This window comes from Myotis yumanensis, unplaced genomic scaffold (assembly GCF_028538775.1).
Source record: "Myotis yumanensis isolate MYYU_CA2020_CCGP unplaced genomic scaffold, mMyoYum1.0.hap1 SCAF_1, whole genome shotgun sequence".
Lineage (NCBI taxonomy): Eukaryota > Metazoa > Chordata > Mammalia > Chiroptera > Vespertilionidae > Myotis > Myotis yumanensis.
The window spans coordinates 98,659,723-98,682,756 of NW_027223752.1; the positions used below are offsets into that span (position 1 = coordinate 98,659,723).

The 23,034-nt window shown below is 42.6% G+C and overlaps 1 protein-coding gene across 4 annotated transcripts in view; it reads right to left on the minus strand.

Annotated features, from left to right (window-relative positions):
* MCM10 (minichromosome maintenance 10 replication initiation factor) overlaps positions 1-22,637 on the minus strand; it is a 37,516-nt gene extending 14,879 nt beyond the window's left edge. For 2 of the 4 annotated variants that reach the window (XM_070428357.1, XM_070428366.1), the window contains exons 1-13: positions 22,547-22,637; positions 20,924-21,012; positions 17,146-17,484; positions 16,275-16,376; positions 15,998-16,138; positions 13,999-14,170; positions 10,087-10,252; positions 8,760-8,927; positions 7,050-7,166; positions 4,459-4,658; positions 2,584-2,684; positions 1,332-1,442; positions 1,128-1,245 (exon numbers count right to left, since the gene is read on the minus strand). In XM_070428357.1, the coding sequence (XP_070284458.1) occupies positions 1,128-1,245; positions 1,332-1,442; positions 2,584-2,684; positions 4,459-4,658; positions 7,050-7,166; positions 8,760-8,927; positions 10,087-10,252; positions 13,999-14,170; positions 15,998-16,138; positions 16,275-16,376; positions 17,146-17,484; positions 20,924-20,930 (1,742 nt within the window). In that variant the 5' untranslated portion in view covers positions 20,931-21,012; positions 22,547-22,637. The remainder of the gene's footprint in view (positions 1-1,127; positions 1,246-1,331; positions 1,443-2,583; positions 2,685-4,458; positions 4,659-7,049; positions 7,167-8,759; positions 8,928-10,086; positions 10,253-13,998; positions 14,171-15,997; positions 16,139-16,274; positions 16,377-17,145; positions 17,485-20,923; positions 21,013-22,546) is intronic. The other 2 variants (XM_070428363.1, XM_070428358.1) reach the window with 2 other exon arrangements.
* Between the last annotated feature and the right edge of the window lie 397 nt (positions 22,638-23,034).

Consider the following 23,034-nt stretch of genomic DNA (forward strand, 5'->3'; position numbering starts at 1 on the left):
TAAAAATATATTTTATTGATTTCAGAGAGGAAAGGAGAGGGGGAGAGAGAAATATCAATGATGAGAGAGAATCATCGATCGGCTGCCTCCTGCATGCCCCCCCACTGGGGATTGAGCCCGCAACCCAGGCATGTGCCCTTGGCTGGAATCGAACCCGGGACCCCGCAGTCCGCAGGCCGATGCTCTATCCACTGAGCCAAACCATCTAGGGCACTGATCACTATTTTTATCAATTAGCTTTCTAGTGGGTGCTGTATATAGCAGCAGTCGCCAACTGGTGGTCTGTGGGGTCCAAAAGGTTGGCGACTGCTGGTCTATAGAACACAGCCCTGAAGGTGAGCTATGGACTATATTCCTAGGCCTCTGATTAGTCTAAGAATTCACCTAGATCTTTAGGAATTTACCAAATCTCTCTGTATTTTAGGAACAGCTGAGGCACTTAACACAGTGCTCAAGGTATATGTTAAGCACCTGTACGTACTTGTTACCATTACTATTATCTTATTACTATTCAGATAATTTGAGCTAAAGAATCTTTGGGATAATCACTTAGTAAGTCATATAATGTCTAATCACTGGATAGTATAACTGAAACTAATATATGTCAACTGTAATTGAAAAATAAAAATTTATTTAAAGTAAAAAAAAAAGGAACTTTGATTAATTTACCTTCCATATTCATTCCCACTTAATTTTGTCTCTAAAATGACTTCATTTTCAGTGCCTCATTTTTGTCATTTACCTCAACAACTACAAAAACTACTCATTGTGCGACCTGTAATTAAAAACCTAATTGTGCCAAATTAAGAAACAGGAGCCAAACATACTTTCCCCTTTCCCCAAACCCTTTTCAGATGTGCACTATAGATAAGGGTCCTTTCTTTTCCACAGTGATATTAATTACTGTAACCTGTACCACTCAGTCTCAGGATTCACTAACATAAGTCAGAAACATGTAACTTTAAATGTTATCTATCTGGGTTATGTCAAAATTATTTTAACACTTTTAAAAGTTAAAAAGATATCCAACCATCCAAAATGTAAAGTGCATTTTTGAAATCTCTGAAGATATTTTGAGGATTCCTGAGATGAGTTATTCAAGCAGGGATATTAAATGTTACTCTTACCGTTTCTCCATTTCTTCTGATTTCCTCTTCCTCATCTCCAACATAAGCTGCTTCTGTTGCTTCAGGAGGGCTGATGCTGAGATAGACTGGAAAGCAGGTTTTGAGCTTCCCATGATCCCTAAAACACAAGTCATAGATTGAGGGGATTCTGAGAGGCAGCGGGAACTCAGATATGAATGCTAAGCAGGTATAAGCTGACTCTACCTGATGATTTGGCTTTGGCTAAATGTTTTTTCAAGTTTCTGGCTCCAAATGTGGGCAAGTCCATCAATTCTCTGAATTCCTCAGAGCAAGACAAGCTCTTCTGGGCTATTCCTGGAATATACAAACATCAGCTTTAGAGGATCTGAAATTTAAACCCTTTGATGTTATGTGACATTACTTTTATTTTATTTTTAAATATATTTTTATTGATTTCAGAGAAGGGAGAGATTGAAACATCAATGATGAGAATCACTGATTGGCTGCTTCCTGCATGCCCCTACTAGGGATCGAGCCTGCAACCCAGGCATGTGCCCTTGACCGGAATCGAACCCGGGACTTCAGTCCCCAGGCCGATGCTCTATCCACTGAGCCAAACCAGCCAGGCGAGGGCTGACATTACTTTTAAACTCTGCATTCATAACTTACGTCATTTGTAAATGAACTAGATGTAATGCCAAGAGAAAAAAGGATCCTTAACCTCTAATCAGACTAGTAGGACAAGGGGATGGCAAATATAACTTATTTTGAGTAATGATTAGAATACTCATATCTGTGGGGTCACATCATACACTACTTCTGGAATATGCACTATGGATGGATAAGGGTCCACACCAGGCCCTGACTGCTGTTAAATGAATAAAGCCCCGCCCTAGTCAGCTTGGCTCAGCGGACAGAGCGCTGGCCTGCGGACTGAAGGATCCCGGGTTCGATTCCGGCCAAGGGCACATGCCTGGGTTGTGGGCTTGATCCCCAGTGGGGGGGTGTGCAGGAGACAGCCGATCAATGATTCTCTCTCATCATTGATGTTTCTCTCTCTCCTTCTCCTTTCCTCTCTGAAATCAATAAAGAAATATATTTAATAAATGAATGAATGAATGAATGAATGAATGAATAAAGCCCCAAGTACAGGGTGAAGGTAGCATTTTCTGATCTAGATCTGTTTTAATGAAAGAAAACAGATGGGTTTGATTAGGAACATGGTACTAATGATTCTAATACTGGACATTAAGAGTTAGACCCAGATACATCAAGAAATTTTAAAAAGCATACTAAGCTAACACAGTCAAGATGAACATGCTGTTTTTTCTTAAGATGCTGCAAACTAAACTTGATTCCTTCTGCTTAGGCCATATTACTAAGATAGTGAGGAGTGGATACTCATAATTTAGAGTACAAAATGTGACCATTTTTAATCCTAAAGACTACACATTTAAGCAACAGAAAGAAATGTAGTTTTGAGAAACAAAGTTACCGAGTTTTTGTTGAGTTTCCTGAATGATCAAATCTGTGCCCTTCACGACCAGATTAGTCAGAGTGGTTTGAATCTTCTTTTTAGGAGCACCAGCTGCTGCACTGTAATGACAAGTCACCCCCAAAGGAAAATCATTGAACTTCAGTGTTCTGATAAAGTGAAGAAGGCACAGAAGTATGCATAGTTTCTCAAAACAGCATATAACTAGACTCTTACTATCATGACCCTATAGCATAACTGGTGAAAGCATTGTATCACGGATGTGAAAAACAGCAACATGCAAATTTGCTTGAGGCCATCTGGAAGGAAAATTTGACAAAAGAAATAAAAAATATGCCAACACTTTAGTCAAGAAATCTAGGAATTTATCTTAGAATAATTGACTATTCAAAAAACAGGATATTAACAAAAGCTTTAAACATTAAAAATCAGAAACACCATTAAGGTTTAACCATAGGAAATTGTGTAAATTATTGCAGAGTCATGTAAAAGAATACTATGTAGCCACTAAAAATAATGCCACAAGTAAATATTTGATAAAGAAAACATTATTTTGTTAAAAAAAGTTATTAACTAGATACAGTATTTCATTTTAAATTAATAAAAATTTATACATATGGAAAAATATAAACCACCTAGAAGCAGCTATAACAAGGAGCTAACATATACATACATATATATTTTATTTTATTATTATTATTTTTAAATATATTTTATTGATTTTACAGAGAAGAAGGGAGAAGGATAGAGAGTTAGAAACATCCATGAGAGAGAAACATCGATTGGCTGCCTCCTGCACGCCCCCTACTGGGGATGTGCCTGCAACCAAGGTACATGCCCTTGACCGGAATCGAACCCGGGACCCTTGAGTCCGCAGGCCGACGCTCTATCCACTGAGCCAAACCAGTCAGGGCAACATACATATATATTTTAAAATAATGTTTATTGCCCTAACCGGTTTGGCTCAGTGGATAGAGTGTCAGCCTGTGGACTCAAGGGTCCCAGGTTCGATTCTGGTCAAGGGCATGTACCTTGGTTGCAGGCACATCTCCAATAGGGGGTGTGCAGGAGGCAGCTGATCGATGTTTCTCTCTCATCAATGTTTCTAACTCTCTATCCCTCACCCTTTCTCTCTGTAAAAAATCAATAAAATATATTAAAAAAAAATAAAAAATAATGTTTATTGCTTTTTGCAGTTTGGAAAACCACAGAAACTATTTCTAATTTAAAAATGAGCTTGATATTACAAAATAGGCAGGAAGTGCAAGTCCTCTTGCCTAATTTCTGTTGCACATGGGACAAAATCTATGCTTTGTTCTTGGATCAACTATAGCTCCCTTGTGCCAAGTCCACAGACATCACGTACCCAGATGTGCTTTTCACAATAAGGGAACGGTCACTGATCACCTACTCAGGGACTCTGGAGAGGCTGATCCCCAGAAAAGAGGCGACAAATGCCTGCCTTCCATGCCCCTTTGTGAAGCTGCATATTCATTCACTGAATTAAATATGGATTTCAAGAGGTCTGCAATCTTACTCTAATCATACATAATAAGGGAAATGATTTAAAGGATGTCAACACAATGATTAACAGTCTTTTAACTACCAAATAATCAGCCCCTGACAAAGTTCCACTATTCACATTAGAACCCAAACAGGAAGCATGGGTTTTTTGTTAAAGACCATCGTGACATGGCTCAATTTCTCCCTGTTCTGTGGCTTTTCTCTCTACCTGGGAATAAAAGAGGCCCTCATCTATTAAAGATAAAACCTGCACAACTCTTCTAGGACCATTACAGAAATGTACAACCACTAGGTTTATTCTTATCAGATAAGCAAGGTCCTGGTCTTAAAGGCAGCTCAAGAATGTCTTACACTGAGGCTGCATATGATGCTGAAGAAACCCCTCCATAGTAAAAACCATCCTGACACAGCCGTTCTCTCAGACTGATGCCTTTGCTGGCAAACTTCTTTGGAATTCGTCCTCCGGAGAAGGTGGACTGCAAGTCAGCTCGCTTGGCACTGAGCTTCTTATACTGGGCCTGGATGTGATACTGACAGTACTCGCAGTCCTTCTGCAAAAAGGAAGAGAGGCTGCCTCAGGGTTAGGGTTAACAGTTCAGAAAACAATGTACACCCACAGGGTCCCTTTCCCCCAGCTTTGTGAGACACCATTCTGTGTGCAGAGCCCTCCCTACTGACCTCCAAAGCCATTTGCAAAGTGTAGTCATGCAGTGAACAGGGGAAAGAAGTTCTCTTAAATTCCAACTAAAGCACTAATTAGGTTAAAAAAAGTGATATATTTCACTCCCTTTGCACTCTTTCTACAATCAAAATAACACCAAGTGAAAGAAGTCAGACACAAAAGGTCACATAACATATTGTATGCTTCCTCATATGTCACATAACCAGAGCAGGCAAATCCAGAGACAGGAAGCAGGTTAGAGGTCACCAGGAGATGGAGGTAAGGGGGATGAGAAATGTTTTTATGGGGTGATGAAAAGGTTTTGAAACTAGAAAGCTGCTGGTTGCACAACAGTGAATATACTAAATAACACTGAAGTGTACATTTAAAAAGGTTGATTGTATGTTATGTGATTTTTACCTCAATAAAAATTAATTTTTTTTTTAAAAATATTTTTTATTGATTTTTTACAGAGAGGAAGAAGGGAGAGGGATAGAGAGTTAGAAACATCGATGAGAGAGAAACATCGACCAGCTGCCTCCTGCACACCCCCCACTGGGGATTTGCCCGCAACCAATGTACATGCCCTTGACCGGAATCGAACCTGGGACCCTTCAGTCCGCAGGCCGATGCTCTATCCACTGAGCCAAACCGGTTTGGCGCAATAAAAATTAATTTAAAAAAATAAGACAAAATCGGCTTCTAGTGAGATTTTTCTATTTTTTTTCTGGTTGACTCTTGGACAAATGTTCCTTCAGTGAAAGGAACAAAAGAGAAACAGCATACTATTATTCTACTGGGTGAGCCCTCAGATATGGTAACAATGCTCACTAGTTCATCTGCGAAGCAGGAATGAGGAAAAAAACCGAGATGAAACCAAAATCTGTCATTTAATCCTTTCAAAAAGCTCTACGACAGTGGTTCTCAACCTTCCTAATGCCGCGACCCTTTAATACAGTTCCTCATGTTGTGGTGACCCCTAATTTCATTGTTACAAATTGAACGTAATTAAAGCATAGTAATTAATCACAAAAACAATATGTAATTATATATGTGTTTTCCGATGGTCTTAGGCGACCCCTGTGTAAGGGTCGTTCGACCCTCCCCGCAAAAGGGGTCATGACCCACAGGTTGAGAACCGCTGGACTAGATGGAGAGCAGGCTGACAGCTGTTGTGGGAAGGGTGGGGTAGGAATTTGGGAGGCTGGAGTTGGTGGTGGAGGGACTGAGCAAAAAAGAAAAGAAAAAAGAAAGAAAAAAAACCTCATGGACATGGATAATAGTGTGGTGATTACCAGAGGCAACGGGGGACTTTGGAAAGGTAGAAGAGGGTATTGGTGGGATAAATGGTGATGGAAGGAAACTTGACTTGGAGTAGTGAATACACAGTGCAATATACAGATGATGTACTACAGAACTGTACATCTAAAACCTATATCAACCCATGTCACCCCAATAAATTAAAAGAAAAAAAAAACAGCCAACATAATTATAACAATCAGGTGTGAATTAATCAAAATTATACCTTTTTTTTTTTAAGATTGGGAAAAAATATATGTTTTGGTTTTGCCTCAGAATTTTAGTAATTAGTTTATGTGTGCCATGAGATGAAAAAGGTTGAAAATTGCTGCACTATATGAAATGTTCAGAACAGGCAAATTCAAAGAGATAGAGGTTAGATTAGAGCTTACCGGGGGCTGGATGAAGAGAAGAATGGGGAGTGGCTGCTAATGGGCATGGGTGTTTTTTTGGGGGGAGGGGGGTAATTGAAAAATGTTCTAAAATTACATAGTGATGAAGGTTGCACAACTCTGAATATATTAAAAATTATTAAATTGTACACTTTAAAAAAGTGAATTGTATGGTAGGTGAATTATATCTCAATGAAGCTATTTTTTTTAAAACTCTAAGAGAAGGTATAGTAAGCATAGACTAAACTAAGGTGTGCAGTGTATTACATCATAGTGTTTGATCTCTGGCCCTACAAAGAATGGATAAAAGAATGGTGTAAGTTTAGAATTGAGGGTGAACTAAAATTCTGTTTCTTATACCTCCTAGTCAGCTGGCAATAAAAGAACTTTCCTAAGAGGTGAAAGCCTTCCGCTACTCTCAGCTTTTCAAATTGGCAATTATTAACCACACATTCAATTTTCTCACTTTGATGCTTCCTGTTATGTAGGAAACTCAGTTCCAAAGTGGTTGTTACCACTAAAGTACCTATAATTTATTCCTATTAATTCCTCTCTTTAGCAGAAAATACCCTAACAAGGCTGAAACCAACCAAATTAACAGTCTGTGTACATGGTTCTCCATTCTTCTTCTTTGCTTTACAGGTTCCCAGGTCAAGAGCTTCACCCATAATTAAGATCTTTTGAGGATGATCAATAGATAAGCACACCTGTAGAAAAGAAGTGGAATGGGAGTTAAAAGCAGATGAAAATATGATCTTTTATCAGCTAGAATGGATAAAAGAATGGTTGGTGTGAGTTAAGAAGTCAGGCTCAAGGAATTTGAAGCCAGTGCCCTATAACAGTTTTAGAAATGGGAGGTGTAGAAGACATATTTAGTTCTCTATCAATATCCATTCTCTCCTGTGTCTTTGCTATCAAAATCTTGATTTTATTTTGGTTGGCAAAGGCTGAGTATAAGGTAATGGATCCTATTCCCAGTTTTCCCAGCACTCCTTACATATAGCAATGGTCATGTGACTATATTCTTTCTGACCAATGAGACTAAAGCTGGGATTGGTACAGAAGGTATTGGGGAAGCTTTGGCTTTACTGATAAAAGCAGATAGAGGAGGTTGGCTCAGTTCCGGCTTTGAATGGAGAGGTGATGGCAAGAGCTTCAAAGCCATCTTGTGACCAAGAGGAAAAGGCTGAGAGACTAGCAGGCATTGGTCCTGATATCACTACAATGCCTATGTCTAGGTTTTTAAAAATTATGTGAGAAAAACAAACCCCACTGTTTACTGTAAAAAGGAACTATAGTGAAGTTTTCCTGTTACTTGTAGCCAAACACATTGGAACCAATACGTGAAGATTTGTTGCTATTCTCTGGTGAAAATAATGAAAAAACTTTGTCTCTCAATATTCCTGATAATAATAATCTATCTACAACAAAGTTTAAAGCGTAGCTTCTTGCTGGGTCAGCTGAAGAAATGGTATGTCCCATTCACACCATGTTAAGATTTACAATTTACTAGTGCAGTGGTCCTCAACCTGTGGGTCGAGACCCCTTGGGGGGCGGGGGGGGGGGGGGGGGGTCAAACGGCCCTTTCACAGGGGTCGCCTAAGACCATCGGAAAACACATATATAATTACATATTGTTTTTGTGATTAATCACTATGCTTTAATTATGTTCAATTTGTAACCATGAAAATACATCCTGCATATCAGATATTTACATTACAATTCATAACAGCAGCAAAATTACAGTTATGAAGTAGCAACAAAAATAATTTTATGGTTGGGAGTCACAACATGAGGAACGGTATTAAAGGGTCACGGCATTAGGAAGGTTGAGAACCACTGTACTAGAGAATCAGTGGGTAGTACCAAAACTCTAATGATGATGCTTAAGAAGGTAAAAATTCACTATGATTCTAAGTTGCAACTATGGTTGTACTAATCAATGGAGCAAAGTCCTCTCAACCATCAAACTATAAGACCTTGCCATCTTGATATACCATGGAAATTTATGAAGGAGAGCTAAGGAGACCTGAGCTAAGAGTTAAAAAAACTCCAGGAAACTTGAAACTAATTCAAAAGATATAATGAAAGAAGTTGATACAAAACAATTTAGAGCAGGTGGAAAATTCAGAGTACTGGTGGGCGAGGAATGAACAAGCAAGCAAAAAAACAGATTAACGGAGGTAATACTTTAAAGGCATGATTTATTATCTGAAAGTAGACCACTACAAATCTTTTTGATAGAATTTGACTAAGTTGCAAAGGTATTTCCCCCAATAATCACAGAAACAGATTCTTACCTCCTCTGAACCATCCTTGGGCTTCATGGGGTTAGCATTGAGTAGCCCTATGACGGTACCCTGTTCAGTCTTCCAGAGTTCTTTGTGAACTTCTCCAAACAAGAACAATGACACATACCGTGTCAGGTCACGAAGATCATTTAGTCGCCAGATGCTAAATGTTTTCCCCTGGAACAAATATTTATTCTTTAATTTTAATGATTTTTGAATGGGGTACACTGCCTCCATTTACAATTCAAGTGTTCTGTTGTGGAAAAATACATAACTATAATCCACCCTAAATACATAATCATCAGAATTTCTGTTAATTATAAATTAATCCTTTCTCTAGGCTTTAGTACTACCCTTTTCATTTTAGAGATGAAGGTAAAGTTAAGGCAAACCAGTAGCAAAATTGTTACTAGAGTCTCTAATTCTCAGGTCTCAATAGTCAATGGGCTAGCAGCACTGCCTTTCTAATCTCTCTCACTCAAAACATTCAAACACACACACTCATGTGCATATCACAGATATAAATTTGATAACCTTATCACTGATTAATTAAAATTACAATGAGATATGACCTCACACCTGCCAGAATTGCTACCATTAGTAAATCAACAAACAAGTGCTGAAAGGATGTGGAGAAAAGGAACCCTTATGCAATGCTGGTGGGAATGCAGACTGGTGCAGACACTTGGAAAACAGTGTGGAGTATTCTAAAAATATTAAAAATGGAACTGCCATTTGACCCAGTGATCCCACTTCTGGGAATATATCCTAAGAATCCCAAAACACCAATTAGAAAGATATATGCGCCCCTATGTTCATAGCAGTGTTATTTACAATACCTAAGATCTGAAAATAGCCCAAGTGCTCATCAAAAGATGAGTAGATAAAAAAGTTATGACACCTTTACACAATGGAATACTATGCGGCTGTAAAAATAAGAAGGGTCTCTTACCCTATGCAACAGCATGGATGGACCTGGAGAGTGTTATGCTAAGCGAAAAAAGCCAGTCAGAGAAAGACAAATACCACATGATCTCACATATGTGGAATCTAATGAATAAAATAAACTGATAAACAAAATAGGTCCAGAAGTATGGATGCATGGAATGGAATGACAGATCTGAGGGGAGGGGGGTCAGGGAGATGAAAAAAGATTAACCCAAAAAACAAATATGCATATATGCAAAACCCAGGATACAGACAATAGTGCAGTGCAGGCAGGGTGGAGGGGAGCAAAAAGGGGGGAAAATGGGGGACATATGTAATACTGTAAGTAAGTAAGTAAAGTAAGTAAGTAAGTAAGTAAGTAAGTAAATAAATAAATAAAATGGCTCACACTGTTACAGCTCTGCGGAGTGACTTTCTTCAATATAACCCCAAATGTTACCCAGTCTACTTCTTCTAGCTTTTCACTTGCCATCTTTTCCTTGAGCTGAGACAGTCTGATCAGTTTTCGACCTGTCATTTTCTTGTTCATTTCTGTGGAGGACACTCGAGGCCGTCTGCACCAAGACATCAGCAATTAGTAGACCATCTATATATATAAAACCCTAATGTGCAAATAGACTGAACAGCAGAACAACCTAACAACCAGTTGCTATGACGTGCACTGACCACCAGGGGGCGTGTGTGGAACACGGCGGGTGTTGGCCGCGGTGGGACGGTGAACAGGAGAGCGGGGGTGCCAGACCAAAGCGCCAGATGCTGTCATCGGGGTGAGCCTCTCGTGGTTACTGAAAATTCTTTGCTCCCTTGTGCCGCGGTCCTGACTGGCACTTGCACCCACTGATGGCTCTGGAGCCTCCACTTGCACCCACTGCCAGCGCCAGTCCCCCCTGCACCCGCTGCTGGCGCCAGCCCCAATCGCTCCATGCTGTCAGCGGGTGTGAGCAGGGCTGGCGCTGTCAGCACATGGGAGTGGCGGCAGCGGGAGTGGGGCTGCCAGCAGATAGGGAACCTGGGGCCATGGTGGGAGGGGCTGGGTGGGGGCACAGGGGATGGGCCAAGACCCACCCCTGTGCCCACCACAGCCTCACGGCTCACAGTTCCTCTCAAGGTGCACGGATTCATGCACTGGGCCCCTAGTGTGTGTGTGTGTGTGTGTGTGTGTGTGTGTGTGTGTCTCTCTCTCTCTCTCTCTCTCTATATAGCCTATCTAATAATAGAGTAACATGGTAATTAGCCATACCCCCGCTACCCTTCCCATTGGCTAATCAGGGCGATATGCAAATTAACTGCCAACCAAATGGCGGCCAGCAGCCAGGCAGCTTGAAGCAAACAGGAGGCTTGCTTGCTTCAGTGACGGAGGAAGCCAACGTTCCCCGCCTGCCCTGCCGGCCTCTGAGCTTGCAGTTTAAGAAACAATGTTACAAATATAGAAGCTAAACAAAACCCCAGAAACCTGCTTTCAGCCAGCTGGGCTTCAGCCAGCAGAACCGCAACATTGTTTCGATTATAACAAACGCAGATCCCTGCTTTCAGCCAGCCGGGATCTCAGAGCTGGAGTGAGCAGGACCGCAACAGTGTTACAATTATAGAACCCAAACAAACCAGATACCTGCTTTCAGCAGCCGAGGCCTCAGAGCTGGAGCCAAGCCTCAGAGCTAAAGCTGGCCCAGAATAGAAAAAAAAAAGAAAAAAAGGACAGGTTGGGAGCTTCAGTCACCCCCCAGCCTGAAAACGGCCCTCAGCCCCTCACCCAGACTGGCCAGGCACCCCAGTGGGGACCCCCACCCTGATCCAGGACACCCTTCAGGGTAAACCAGCCGGCCCCCACCCATGCACCAGGCCTCTATCCTATATAGTAAAAGGGTAATATGCCTCCCAGCACTGGGATCAGCGGAGCTGCGAGGCCGCGCGGCCTCCCGGCACCGGGATCAGCGTGACAGGGGGCAGCGACCAAACCCCCTGATCGCCCTGCCGCTCTGTGTGTGACAGAGCGCGGGGCCACAACCTCCCTATCTGCCCTGCTCTGTTCGTGACAGGGGAAGGTGCCCCAACCCCCTGATCAGCCCTGCTCTGTGCCTGATAGGGGGAAGCTCCCCAACCCCCTGATCGCCCTGCGGCTCTGTGTGTGACAGGGTGCGGCGTCCCAACCCCCCCCCATGGGCCCTGTTCTGTGTGTGACGGGGTAGAGCCATAACCTCCCCATTGGCCCTGCCCTGAGTGTGACAGTGGCGGCGCCCCAACCCCCTGATCCGCCCTGCTCTGTGTGTGACAGGGGGCGGTGCCCCAACTCCCCTATCGGCCCTACTCTGTGAGTGACAAGGGGGAGCTCCTCAATCCCCTGATCGGCCCTGCTCTGTGTGTAACAGGGGGGAGGAGCTCCCCAACCCCTGATGGGCCCTGCTCTGTGCGTGAGAGGGGGTGGCGCCGCAACCTCCCCATCAAACCTGCCTTGAGTGTGACAGGGGGCGGCGCCCCAACTCCCCAATCGGCCCTGCTCTGAGCCCGACCAGGGGCTGCACCTAGGGATTGGGCCTGCCCTCTGCCACCCGGGAGCAGGCCTAAGTCAGTAGGTCATTATCTCCCAAGGGGTCTCAGACTTCGAGAGGGCACAGGCTGGGCTGAGGGACCCCCTCTAGCCGCCCCGAGTGCACAAATTTTTGTGCACCGGGTCTCTAGTATATATATAAAAGCCTTTTGACCCATAGGTATGACACTCACTGATTACCAGGGGGCAGACGCTCAACGCACAGGCATGGTAACATGGAACAGACTGATTTTATATACACACAAGAGGCCCGGTGCACCGGTGGGGTCCCTCGACCTGGCCTGTGGGGATCGGGCCGAAACCAGTAGTCCGATATCCCTGCACCGGGCCTCTACTAATGAAAGCGTTGACTCTAGCTTTAATTAATATATTCTTGTTTCTAATGACTGGCTAAAACTTGGTGAATTTGCAAATAGTCTCTCTAGTAAATACTAGTATCTGTTCCATGTTTGATCACATTATATATATTCAAGGACAGGAGAAAAAACACAAATAAATGTGCCTTTGACTCTTTCAGTAGTCTTCTAGAATAGAAAGTCCTAGAGCTAAGTCTGAATAATGAATAATATTCAGGAGAAATCCTTTTCTTTGCCTGATTTCTGTGCATTAATATGCTACCATCAGATTACTATTCTTCAGAGTATTTTTAGGCTCTGAGGTTCAGGTATTACAATTCTGCAAACAATTCTGCAATCCCCTAAATTTGTAGGCTACTGAGAAGCTCTGGCTGAGTAATTTCAACTTTGTCTACCTCCATTCAATTCCCACATGCACTACACTTGCATCAGCAACATCTTTCATTATCCACCAGGAGTTTCACCTGGGAGCTTGCTGGGGCAGGCAGTATCATCTCAAGAAGGTCATGTTTACCTTGAAAAAGAAGCTAAAACTACTTAAGGAGCTTTACTGTATTCCATCCCTCAGCCTCCATCTCAACCATAATTAAAACATTGACTTTTATTGATTTGGAGTACTACTGAGTTTTCACAATACACGTCCACTGTATTACTCTATATATAGTACCATACTGCAGAATGGCAGCTACTTGTTTTTCCCCAGCTCAATAATATACAATTCAAGAGCTTGGTAGTTTTAGTTTAGATTGACAAGGTTTAAGTGTACTAGAGGGGGTGCACTTGGCCAATCAGGACTGAACTAAGAGCAATCTGGTCTCACAGTAAAGATTACTGCTCCACCCTGGGCTTTAAGAGAAGTAATAATGGAGATGCAACGGAGTAGTAGTGTAGAGCACAGAGGATTTTTAAAAGTCTACACTTTCCACTGAACTGATCCTGGGATTTAATCCTATTTTAATTGAGTATCTTAGTCTTTCCACATAACAGATGCAAAGAATATAAATTTACCTTAAAGGTTATTAAAAAAAAAAGGAGCACAGCTATTTTTCTTAACATCAATTATAAGATATTATTATCCTGGTTAAACTGTATGTATTTTTATGTATTTAAAAATAGTCTCTATCACTGTTTCTTTCTGTCAGTTTCTGATTAAATATAACTTCACATCTATTTACCTATCTATCTATCCATCCAAGCAAAAGTCTTCCTTAAATACTTCATATGCAGATGTACTAAATCACAACCAGTGCTCAATGCCAAGTTTTGTCAAGTTCCAGAGTTATTGGTGTTATGTGGGTCTGCTATACAAATACACTATTTCTAAAAGGCTCAGCCCTCAGACAGGAGGACGAGGCATCTGGCGGGGCATGTGATCAGTGAGGGGCTGTCAGTTACTGACCTGAGCCTCAGGCCAGAGAAGGCTTCCACAGAGACCGGCTGAGCTATGTCCCCAGAACTCCTGGCGGCCTCCACACCCTTATCTCTAGTCATCCAATTAGGTTTGTTCCCAGGCGTCATTCGGAGTGGTTGGGAGGGTGCACATACCATCTTTGAAGGTGAGCTTTTGGGCTCTAGAAAATTAATATAAAAATTAAGTGAAAAGAAATCCACTCTAATAACTACAACATTTTTAACAGAATTGTTCTTTTTTTCATCCACCATACAATAACCAAATATTGAGAAAACAAAGGAAGCCCACAAGATCATTTCTGTACTACCCTCAAATCTCTATAATGATGAAAATGTTTGATACTGGTGCTGTCTAATACGGCAGCCACTGATTACTTATAACTGACTATTGTTTCTAAGGAAATGAATGTCTAACTTAGTTAAATTTAAATAGTGACATGTGGCTAGTGACTGCTATATTAGATAGTGCCAATTTAAAATACTGTTCCTTGCCTGGCCAGTGGTTAAGCATCAACCTATGAACCAGGAGATCACAGTTTGATTCCTGGTCAGGACACATGCCCAGATTGCGGACTTGATCCCCGGTAGGGACTGTGCAGGAGGCAGCCAAACAATTATCATCTTTCATCATTGATGTTTCTCTCTCTCTCTCCCCCTCTCTGAAATTAAAAGAAAAAAATATATATATATATTTAAAACAAACAAACAAACCCAAAACACCATTCTTCTGCAAAGACATTTGTTGAGTATTCACCACATATGGAGCACTGTGGTAGATTTTATGAGGGAGCAAGAGCTCTCCTTCAGAATTCCATAATTAGTGGATATTTGTGCACATATCAAATCCCACCTGAAGAAAATCCAAAGTTAGCTTCTTTTCTTGTTTGTTTCATTTCATTTCAACCCATTCAATTTCATTCGTGGGGTAAAGGGAATTGGGGAGGATCAAGGTATTCTACTGACATGGTTATTTTTCCTGTTTTAGAAGTATTTGATAGTGCTCCTGAAGGTCAGAAAGTTTTTCCTTAATAAAATATCACTTTCTCTTCAACCAGATTTTTGTTTACCCTCAGAGACTCTGGATCACTGCTCCCAAACTAGGGGCCAGGGCAACCCTGAACTTTAGGATCTCTAGAAACCATATAAACCACCCCTCAAAACTGAATTCTGGAAGTTACCTAATGAAATACCTTAGTAATGTCAAAGGTCCTAAAGGGATGGACACTACTCATAAACAGATATGTAAAGTATAAATTTGTTGTCAAATAAATATGAATACTCAGAGGCTGCAACTATTCTCTACTATTGTCCCATATATCAATGCTATTCAAAAGGGCCTTTTTAATCTCTCGTGGTCAAAAAAATGCTGCTTACTCTCAGCTATGTTATCTACAGACCATTTTGTCTTCCAAAGAATAATCACTTTGGGTAAACTGAGGCAAAACAACAAAATCAATAGAGCTTATAAATCTCTTTCATTGTATTGTGTGTGTATATATGTGTGTGCTGAAATAGGCTTTTATTTCAATACTATTCCAGACTACTGGCAAAGAAAATTTTTCTAAAGAATGGACCTTCTAATTTAATACAACCTAACTTCAAATAAAACCTGATTACTTTTATAAGAGAATCTGTGCCTCAATCTGACAAGTCAAAAGATTGAATCTCTAGATTACTAGCATGAGATCCAGTGGTTAGTTTTTACTATAGTTCAAGTCAACTACAAGACTACAGAGTTAAAAAAAAAAAATTCAACCCATGAAGTGTTTAGGACATACCTACTCTCTACCTAAAAATTTTCTAAGCACTTTGAAATGTAGAGAAAGTACATAATAGAGCATATGGTTCCCATTCCCAAGAAACTTTTCTCAGGGGGCAGATGAAACATACACACACACACACACACACACACACACACACGATAGTACCAAAATATATTTTCAACAGAATCAGAGTAGTGAGAAACCAGGAGGCCTTGAATACTACACCTGCAGGTGAAACTTTTGGTGTCCGAGCCACTCGCTTGGTTTTTGGTAGAGTAGGGACATCAAGCTCTGCAGAAAAGCATGTTGACTCCTGAATTCTCTGAACTTTTTTCTCTTTAAGAGGGGGGCGTGGAGACTTCTCTACTTGATTGAAAGTAAAAGAAATTAGTAGAGTTTAGAAAGGGGCTCAGGAGCAGTTTTACCAGGAATTGGATGCAGAAATGTTATAATTTCTTAATATGAGAAATGCATACTATTACTAGAATTACAGTTTGATTACCAGATTTATGTGGACAAGCTGGACTTGCAGGCTGTTTAATTGTCGCCATTTTTAGCTGTTCTTGTAAGGACTTCATTTGCTCTTGCAACTTCCTTAACTCATCTAGGGGAAAAAACATTGACTTAAGAAGCAAACCAGAAGAAATATTATACATGACAAAAGTGCTGGAATTATTTTTGGTGTCCACCCCATCTTCCCCCCAAACCTCAAGACCCACAATATAATCACATACTAAGAACTCAATTAACTTTTACACTTCGAAGGGCTCCCTTTAGAGAAATAAACTTATTTCCAGTAATCGAGTCTCTAATACCAAAGCCAGTTATGAATTTGTACTACTGACAGATATCATAGATACCGATCTACAGTTAAGTTTTTAGGAATCAAAACATTAATTTCACAGAATATCATAATGCTTGGTCCTGTATCAGAAGAAACTGCCAACCACAGAATTTTATTATAATTTAAAAATATAAGAGAAGATGCCAGGAATAAGAAAAGTACACTCCTCAAAGCTTCTGTCAGAAATGGTCTCCTGCTCAAATAGAATGTGCAATAGCTTTTATAGTCTTGTCTGGCTCCATTTGCATATAACTTCCAAAGTAATTGTTTTTGTAATAAGCATGAAAAGTGTTAGAGTCACCCTATGAAGGACCAACTATAGTTGGCTGTCCCTGATACATATATACGTTGCTGGCTGGCTATTGCTTTGTATGCTGAAATGCTGGCCTTAAATGTTTGATATACTAACTCAGACATTTTTTTTTTTTACAAATCATTTATCTCCACTCTTGACTCAACAGTTATCTTAATGAAAACTGTCAGACTGGTGGTCTTCTTCTAGTCTAGAGAAAGCAAGTAGTTAGGGCACCTTGTAACTCTTGATTAGTTTTCCCTTGATTGGGAGCAGGAGCTGGAAGGGCTCTGTTTTTAGTTGATTGTAATGAAGGAACTTCTTCATCTGATAAGTCCTCCATATCTCCAAAGAGAGTAGCCAAATTTTCCTTTTGGTCTTGAGTCTTTTCCAATTGCCCATCATCAGCCTCCTCTGTGTAAGATTCACCGTCACCGTCAGCATCGAAGAGCTCATCAAATGTATCAGGTTTACCATCATCCTGGATGGAAGGGTGGCTCTCTTCTGAACGACAATCCAAGGCTGACCCATTCTCTTCCAGTAGTGAAGTCAGCAGAGATAATTCATCTTCACCCACTAGGGGAAAAAGAAGAAAAAGGAGAGAAAATAAGCCTACCTGAGAACTGCCAATGAAAGCATAGTTAATTAAAACATTCAACATTCATAACACAATTAAAATGACATAAATTTAATCAATTTTCCTGGTATAATCACTGGTCTTATCTCCACCTTCTCTCTTCCCAAGTGCTTCTCGGAGGGCTCTGGGCTAAGGAAGAAGGGGCCAATATCTGCTTAGTAATCACACTGGGCCAGTCACTAGGCTAGATCTTTTTCCCTACATCAGCTAATGAGACAACTTCCTGCATACCAACTTCAACCCACAAGGGAGTTAACTAAAAACACACTAAACATATATTTAGGCTCTAGATGTATATATTCCCCTAGAATAGAGGCCTGGTGCACGGGTGGGGGCCGGCTGGTTTGCACTGAAAGGGTGTCCTGGATCAGGGTGGGGGACTCCACTGGGGTGCCTGGCCAGGCTGGCTGAGGGGCTGAGGGCCGTTTTCCGGCTGGCGGGTGACTGAAGCTCCCGACCGCTCCTTTTTTCCTTTTTTTTCTATTCTGGGCCAGCTTTAGCTCTGAGGCCTTGCTGTTGAAAACATTGATACAATGTTGCGGTCCCCCTGGCTGCCGGTTTCTGGGGTTTTGTTTAGCTTCTATATTTGCTACATAGTTGCTTAGAGTTGCAGCTGAGAGGCCGGCAACTCAGGCGGGGAACGTTGGAGTCCGCCAGTCACTGGAGCAAGCAAGCCTCCCTGCTCGCTTCAGTGCATGGCTGCCAGCTGCCATCTTGGCTGCCAGTTAATTTGCATAAGGATATGCTGATTAGCCAATGGGAAGGGTAGCGGTCATACGCTAATTACCATGTTTCTCTTTTATTAGTGTAGACTAGAGGCCCGGTACACAAAATTCGTGCACTGCGGGGGGTGGGGGGGTGTTCCTCAGTCCAGCCTGCCCCCTCTAGGTCCGGGAGCCCTGAGATGTCCTCTGCAGGAGGCAACCAGGCTGATCAGGGGAAGGCGCCACCCCCATCACCCCTCTGGGGCTGCCACTGCTGGCCGCCACAGCCACCAAGGTGTTTTCATCAACATGGACTCCAGTCCCTTCACCACAAAAAAATGACAACTTTCTTTAGGAATTTTCAAGATGTCTCTTTCATAGAATATGATATTTCTTTCTTTCTTTTTTATGCTCATCTGAGGATATTTTTCCATTGATTTTTAGAGAGTGTGGAAGAGAGAGGGAAAGACAGAGAGAAACATTAATGTGAGAGGCATACCTCATTTGGTTGCCTCCTGTATGAGCTCTGACCTGGGCCCCAGCCAGGGAGGAGCCTGCAACCTAGGTATATGCCCTTGATCATGATCGAACCAGGACCCTGCGTTCCGCAGGGCAAGGCTCTATCCACTGAGCCAAACTGGCTAGGGCAGGATATGACATTTCTAAGCCCCTCCAGCAGCGGACCTTCGTTTTTTCCTCCAGGAGTGAGGTGGAAAAACCCTAGATCACCTTGGGTTCTTATTATCCAAGTTACCAAGAACACTGTGAGTGGTGTACAGGGAGCTTAGTCAATGAGTGGTCAGAAAAGGTGTTTCCTTTGTAGCTCACATGCAGAGGAAGGACTGCTTGCACACCGCGGCTGCTGGGGCAGGCCCCCCCCCCACCCCCCTACCCCGCCCCCGTCTCTGGGCCTACGCCATCTGTGGCTTGCCTCACCGTGCACGCAGTCCCCTCCCACCCATCTGCGCACGCAGCCTCCTCCTGAGCTGGTCGTGACTGTTACGGCATCCCGGCTAATTTGCATTATCACCTCTTTATATATATATATATACACACACGCACACACATATATATATATCATCGTGGACATTTTCTATAAACTTCTATCTTTATACAATTTCTAAAATTTTATGAATGTTGACCTTGATTAAACCCAACAGCCTGCACCCCAACCGGTGAACTTTCCTAGAAAAAGATCACCATACTGATTGGTTAAACTTTAAATATATACTGCCAAGAACAAGTAAGCATTCAGTAGTGCTTAAAAATTTCCACATTTCCCTAATAATTGCTTTCCTATTTTCTAACCCCTTCAGCCACTTCTCAACCCTCTGATGTCTATCCTCCATCTTTACTCTTAGCTGATCTTGTCTCACACTTAAAAAAACAAACAAACAAACAAAGGAAGCAATCAGATTCCATCATCTTTCACTACTAAACCTGAACATACATTCTCTACTTTTCCTCCTATGAAAATGGATGAAGTGTCTAGTCCTATTTATGGCCAGTTCTTCCATTTATTAACTGGAACCCATTACTCCCAGCTTCCCCAAAACTCTCTCTCGGGTGGTTGGTGTCCCCTGGTCGAACTCCTGGTCAAGGGGACAATTTGCATATAAGCCTTTTATTATATAGCATCTTCTCTTCACAGCCAGCACAATCAGTTTTGTGCTGCTCCCTGGCTAAGCTCTGCTAATTAGAACAACATTTCTTAAGTAAATATTTGCACACATTCTTGCAAAATGAACAAAACTAGAAAGGAGTATAATAATTTAAGACAGAGCTAGACTAAAACCACTTCAACAGATTTCTTTTACTTATAGATTTTTAGAGACAGAGGGGGGAAGAGAAGGAGGGAAGGAGGGAGACTGGGAGAGGGAGAGGGGGGAGTGAGGGAGGGAGCGAAAGGGAGAGAAGAAAAACACATTAATTTGTTGTTCTACTTATTTATGTATTCATTGGTTGATTCTTGTATGTGCCTCTGCCCGCGGATCAAACCTGTAACCTTAATGTATGAGACTGACAGTCTAACCAACTGAGCGACCCAGCCAGGGCTCAACAGACTTCAATATTAAATGTGAACTCTGAGACTGCCTGGGTTCAAATCCCTGCTCTGACATTGGTCTTTCTGTTTCCAAAATACAGTTGCTATGAGGATTATGTTAATTAATATAATTAAGGATCTTAGAGCAGCACTTGGCACATTGTAAGTACATGCCAGCTATCATCATTATTATGAAAGACAACCAGTAATGCCAGAATAAATCCCACCTGATTAGACTGAGCCAGTTTTGCTCACTGGATAGAGCATCCACCTGCAGACTGAAGGGTCCCAGGTTCGATTCTGGTCAAGGGCACATGCTCTGGTTGTGGCCTAAATCCCCAGTAGGGGGCGTGCAGGAGGCAGTAGATCAATGATTCTCTCTCATTATTGATGTTTCTCTCTCTCTCCCCCTCTCCCTTCTTCTCTGAAATCAATAAAAATATATTTAAAAATAAATAAATAAATCCCACCTGATTAAAGCAAGTAACATTCAGTAACTGAAGTGACCCACTCAAGACAACACTTGAGGGTGGGGCAGCTATTTTCACTATTTTGCAAGTAGAATAAACAACAAATCCACAAAGGATGATTTCTAAAAACAAGAAAATTGAGAGAACTGCCAGGACTTACCATCCATGTTGTCTAGGGAACAGTGGCGCCAGTGAACTTCCAAGGAGGACCAGGTGCCCAGGAGATGGCAGTAATGCAGGATCTTGGCTCTGAAATCATCATTAGAGAAGTCACCCTTGGTTCTCTCTGGCACACACTGCACATCCAAAAACTCCAGAATCCTACAATTCCTAGGAACTGTAATCCTAGAATCCATCCGGAATCTGACCATTTCTCACCCCTACCGCCAACACCGTCTTCCTCCTAGTATGGAAGCAGTCCCCTTTTTCTTTTTTTGCAAACTATGGTTGTAGAAACTCAGGTGAGGTACAGAGGAGTATGATACTAGATTACATGGATGAAACAAACTGTAAACAGTATTACTGTGCTGTCTATTGGGGAATCTGCTGGATCATGAGCTCCTCCAGAGTTTAGACAGCGGAAACTATCTTGTTCATTTCTATAGCCAACCACCCTTTCCACCCAAACCCATGCCTTTTCCGCACCCTCATATCTAGGGCCATCTGACAAGTGCTATGGTTCTTATCCCCACAATATTGCTCAAAACTTCCACTCCTCCCCCCATTTTACTGCCAAAAGCCTAGTCCAAGCCACTATCAATCTTTTGCCCCGACTATGCATTGATCTCTTTGGCCTTCTGTAATCTAGTTTTGGTAAAACAGCCACAGTAACCTTTTCTTTCCTTAGAAATCTTTTAGAAACAGAAATCCAATAGTGGTATTCCTTTAATAAAAAAATCTTTTTTTTAAAAAATATATTTTATTGATTTTTTACAGAGAAGAAGGGAGAGAGATAGAGAGTTAGAAACATCGATGAGAGAGAAACATCGATCAGCTGCCTCCTGCACATCTCCTACTGGGGATGTGCCCGCAACCAAGGTACATGCCCTTGACCGGAATCGAACCTGGGACCTTTCAGTCCGCAGGCCGACACTCTATCCACTGAGCCAAACCGGTTTTGGCAATAAAAAATTCTTTAATGACCTTCCATGGCCCTTTGCAAAAATGTTACAAAGCCAACGAGGCAATGGGCACTCTCTACTTCTACTTCCTCATCTTTCCTGCGGGTCCACTCCGCTCCGCTCTACCCACCCGCAAACATGTTCCCGCAAGACTAGCCGGCATTCGCCTCCGTGAACACAAGCGCGCTCCCAGGCCTCGGGCCCTTCGGGAAGCTCTCCCCCGCTCCTCCTCGCCCGCCGCGGAAACACCCATCTTTCTAAGCCTTCCCGCCTCCCTCTCAACTCACCCTTCCCATGGCTGTACTGCACTACCGTGTACTTGCTTTATCCTTTTTGGACTGCCGGCGCCACGGGGCGTTAAGTAATGAGTGTTTGGAGCCCCGTACACGGCACGTACTCAACATTTATTATTGTGACTTTTAAAAATGAACAAATAAGAGAAGTCCAAACGGCATGCACCTGGCAAGCGTTTTAAAGGTTACTTTAAAGAAAGAAAACACTGCTCCCTTAACGAAAGTAAGCGGCATCTCAGACGTGCCCCGCCACTGCTCACCCCCGAACCTCCCGGTCGCGCCCTCCCGCGGCCGCCGCCGCCGCCGCCGCCCCCGCTGCCCTCACCCGAGCGCCCGCGGCCTCCGCGCTCTCGCTCACGGAGCTCTCACCTCTACCACAGACGCGCGTGGCTGGACGTCTCCCCCGCCGCCCGAGAGCCACTCACACGCCCAGGCCGGGCTTCTCACCCGGTCCGCGCCCCTTCCCTTTCTACAGCCAGGCCCGCCAAAATTCCAACTAGACGCCACCCGGTCTCTGACGTTAGACGTACGCTGGCTAGAGGTGAGCTGATTGGCTGCGTCAGAGCCCTTGGAGGAAACGACTGGGGAGGGGGGTGGGGGAACGATTCGTACGCAAGCAGCCTGATTGGTTCACGTGACCGGCGTCCTCTTTGTTAGGGGCAAGGGAACTTCCGGTCGGTAAAGGCCTGGGCACCTTTAGGTAAAATAAAGTGTTTTGGTGTCCTCCAGCGCCACGAAGTGTAAGTATTCTCAGATGGTATTTTTACATGAGGTCAAAACTCAGTTCCTAACCCTCTCCGGGCCTATGTCATCCAATCCGGAGCCTCAATTTTTCTTCCTATTGCCTCAGGTATAGA